This window comes from Protomyctophum bolini (assembly GCF_963924005.1).
Source record: "Protomyctophum bolini genome assembly, chromosome: 10".
NCBI classification, from domain to species: Eukaryota; Metazoa; Chordata; class Actinopteri; order Myctophiformes; family Myctophidae; genus Protomyctophum; species Protomyctophum bolini.
The window spans coordinates 45,695,814-45,699,981 of record NC_137871.1 but is presented as its reverse complement, the minus strand read 5'-3'; the positions used below and the strand labels follow the sequence as shown (position 1 = coordinate 45,699,981).

Genomic DNA, 4,168 nt, shown 5'->3' with positions numbered 1-4,168 from the left:
TCTCTCTCTCCCATTAGCAGGCAACAGCGCACTGAGTGCAGCACTGTGTCTCTCTCTCCCTCTCTCTGTTTCTGGCAAACAGCGCCCCTACTGGTACTCATTATATGATGCTCATAGTCACATAGGTGAACACATATAGACGCACATTGCTGGTTGTAGGAGTGGTTGCACCACTCAAAAACCTTCGCTCTGAAAGAATATATATATTCAAAAATAGCAGTTCGGACAGTTTTTTATTGGATGTATTTTGTGTTTTGTATGTTTTTTTTGTCGTGTTATTGACCATTGATCAGATATTGATCATTTATGTGTTATTGACCATTGATCAGATATTGACCATTGATCAGATATTGATCATTGATGTGTTATTGATCATTGATCAGATATTGATCATTGATGTGTTATTGATCATTGATCAGATATTGATCATTGATGTGTTATTGATCATTGATCAGATATTGATCATTTATGTGTTATTGATCATTGATGTGTTATTGATCATTGATCAGATATTGATCATTGGTGTGTTATTGATCATTGATGTGTTATTGATCATTGATCAGATATTGATCATTGGTGTGTTATTGATCATTGATGTGTTATTGATCATTGATCAGATATTGATCATTTATGTGTTATTGATCATTGATGTGTTATTGATCATTGATCAGATATTGATCATTGGTGTGTTATTGATCATTGATCAGATATTGATCATTGATGTGTTATTGATCATTGATCAGATATTGATCATTGGTGTGTTATTGATCATTGATGTGTTATTGATCATTGATCAGATATTGATCATTGATGTGTTATTGATCATTGATCAGATATTGATCATTGGTGTGTTATTGATCAGGAACATCCTCCTAAGAAGGACTATGTCAGAGCGGTCTCTCTGCTGACCGGATATCTGATCCAGAACAACCGACCCAACGGCTGTACGCTTTACTACCTGACCCAGGTGGACCCCAAAGGTACACACGCACACACACACACGCACGCACGCACGCACGCACACACGCACGCACGCACGCACGCACGCACGCACGCACGCACGCACGCACATCGTGATCCAAAAACAAACAAGCTGTCTCTGCGATATTGTCGGGGAGGAGGAGTCTCTGAATGCATGAATGAATCTTTATTTCCGTGTCTTGTCGTTAAGACCCAGCCCTTACGGGATTATAAGACGCCAACAACATAAATAAACAATATCACGTTCACTTCCCACACAGAAGCTACACCAAGTATTTGATTAAAAACACTAAAACAGAACGGAAATAAACATAAAAATTAAAGTAAAATAAATCACACGTAGGTTTTCTTTGTCCGTACGTCCCAAGCTTTCTCTTCTGCTAATGCAAATATCTTCTGTTCTAAAATCCATCTCAGTCGCTCTGCATCACCGAACCACATCAGATCTATATTTTTACATCTGTTAACCCATTCTGACCTGAGATCAGATTCATACGAGGTTTCCACTAGGACACACACTGGTCTGATTAACCCCATTCTGACCTGAGATCAGATTCTTAAAAATGTCAGTCGTTCTTCGATTTTTCAAAAATAGCAGACCTACAAGCTCGTAGCGCGTCACTCGGTGGCGCGCTATGAGCTTGTAGATCTGCTATTTTTCAATAGCTAAAGCACGACATGATGCTATAACACCAAAAATGGGTTCCCGTTCAGAATGGGTTAAATAACTTCTGACGTAGCTCATGCTACACAACGGGCAATAGAAAAGAGAATGGAACTCATTCTGAATATCATTGATATCACAGCAGGTGGAGATACGTTCTTCTTCTGTAGCTAAACGTTTAGCAGAAACATTGTCTCGCCATCAGATGATTCTTCACATCCAGAACCATTATATAATTATATCTGTCTCTCTCTCTCTCTCTCTCTGTCTCTCTCTCTCTCTCTCTCTCTCTCTCTCTCTCTCTCTCTCTCTCTCTCTCTCTCTCTCTCTCTCTCTCTCTCTCTCTGTCTCTCTCTATAGGCTCTCTACCAAAGTGGGTGGTCAACAGAGTGTCACAGATGGTCGCTCCAAAGGTAACATGATTATATTTTATTTTATTTTATTTATAATGTTTTCATTTAATATTGTGAGAACGACCAGAATCATTTTGATGACTGTAAGCAGAAAGCTGGTGAATGTATTATGCATAAAGAAAGTATGCATATTTATAAGTTATGAATGGTGAATATAAACAGTATATGCGCTTTATTATGGCTCTAAACTCCTTATTCAACTGTTTCATGTTTTATCATACATTAACCCATTCTGACCGGGCACCCATTTTGGTGTTGGCATCATGTTACGCTTTACCTATTGAAAAATAGCAGATCTACAAGCTCATATCGCGCCACCGAGTGGCGCGATACGAGCTTGTAGGTCTGCTATTTTTGAAAAATTCGAAGAACGACTGACATTTTTAGAATCTGATCTCAGGTCAGAATGGGTTCATCAGACCAGTGTGTGTCCAGTGGAAACCTCGTATGAATCTGATCTCAGGTCAGAATGGGTTAATGGCCTAGTTCTTCAGAGTCACAGAATAACCCGCTCTGCTGGAGCAGAACTAACCCGTTTAGTGACCTGAGGACCGTTCTACACGTGTCTTCTGAATCCTGACAGTTTTCTGAAAAACCCTTGTGTTTCTGTATCAGTGGTTCTCACAGGGTTAAAACCCTTGTGTTTCTGTATCAGTGGTTCTCACAGGGTTAAAACCCTTGTGTTTCTGTATCAGTGGTGCTCACAGGGTTAAAACCCTTGTGTTTCTGTATCAGCGGTTCTCACAGGGTTAAAACCCTTGTGTTTCTGTATCAGCGGTGCTCACAGGGTTAAAACCCTTGTGTTTCTGTATCAGCGGTGCTCAAAACCCTTGTGTTTCTGTATCAGCGGTGCTCAAAACCCTTGTGTTTCTGTATCAGCGGTGCTCAAAACCCTCGTGTTTCTGTATCAGTGGTTCTCACAGGGTTAAAACCCTTGTGTTTCTGTATCAGTGGTGCTCACAGGGTTAAAACCCTTGTGTTTCTGTATCAGTGGTTCTCACAGGGTTAAAACCCTTGTGTTTCTGTATCAGCGGTGCTCACAGGGTTAAAACCCTTGTGTTTCTGTATCAGCGGTGCTCAAACTATTCCATGTCAAGGACCCCCTAGAATTATCTGTAATTGGCCGCCGACCCCCATCTGAAAACATGTTGTTCCAGGGACACACCAAAAGGGCCCCGAAACGGACTATAAAGCCTCTCTGTCTCCTCCAGGCCATGAAGAAGATCTACAAGATTCTATAAAGGTTCTATAAAGGACTACAAGGTTCTATAAATGACTACAAGGTTCTATAAAGGTTCTATAAAGCCTCTCTCTCTCTCTCTCTCTCTCCTCCAGGCCATGAAGAAGATCTACAAGGCGTCCCAGAAGTATCCCGAGTGGAAGCGTAAACACAGTCCGGGCCTGAAGCCCTGGATGTTCCCCGAGCAGAACGTTCTGCCCGCCGTCAGCCCGGCCCAGCTCAGCGTGCAGCGAGCCGACTCGCTGGACAACATCGACGAGAGCGGCCTGAGCGAAGACAAGACCGCCCCGACGCACCACGAAGAGGACGAGGACGACAGTTAGAGACGGGTTTCTGCTGAATACAGAGAGATTAAGCCTCGTTTCTACTGAATACAGAGAGATTAAGCCTCGTTTCTACTGAATACAGAGAGATTAAGCCTCGTTTCTACTGAATACAGAGAGATTAAGCCTCATTTCTACTGAATATAGTGGCACGGGTTCAAAATGTTGTTTAGATATACTATAATTCTGGTCCATATAGTGGTAACACTATGTTACTATAGCTCCTGGAGGAGGTTGCACCACCTCACACTAAGTTCAAACGTAGCCTAGTAATTATTGCTTAAATGGCCTTTACGTCAAGACTTTACATTACATCAATTTTAAGCTGTTGCACCACACACATTAGTTATGACGTATCTCTCTAAGTAACAACTACATTTTTACGCAAGCCATGTGGCCCTAGGAGCAGTCTACTGACTTTGTTATCGTCATGGCTGACCGGGTTGATTTCATCGACGCATTAATTCAATATAACGAAAGACCCCGTGTCCTCGCCAACGCGTTTTGTGAGACCGACTACACACCCGCTTGATATTTATGATGATGT

At 41.8% G+C, this 4,168-nt stretch overlaps 1 protein-coding gene across 1 annotated transcript in view; it reads left to right on the top strand.

Moving 5' to 3' along the window:
• The window catches only part of stard15 (StAR-related lipid transfer (START) domain containing 15), a gene marked incomplete at both ends in the record, with an annotated part of 17,379 nt that extends 13,758 nt beyond the window's left edge, over window positions 1–3,621 (top strand). The window contains 3 exon segments of the mRNA XM_080774405.1: window positions 863–980; window positions 2,006–2,058; window positions 3,394–3,621. Of these exon segments, the coding sequence (XP_080630531.1) occupies window positions 863–980; window positions 2,006–2,058; window positions 3,394–3,621 (399 nt within the window).
• Between the last annotated feature and the right edge of the window lie 547 nt (window positions 3,622–4,168).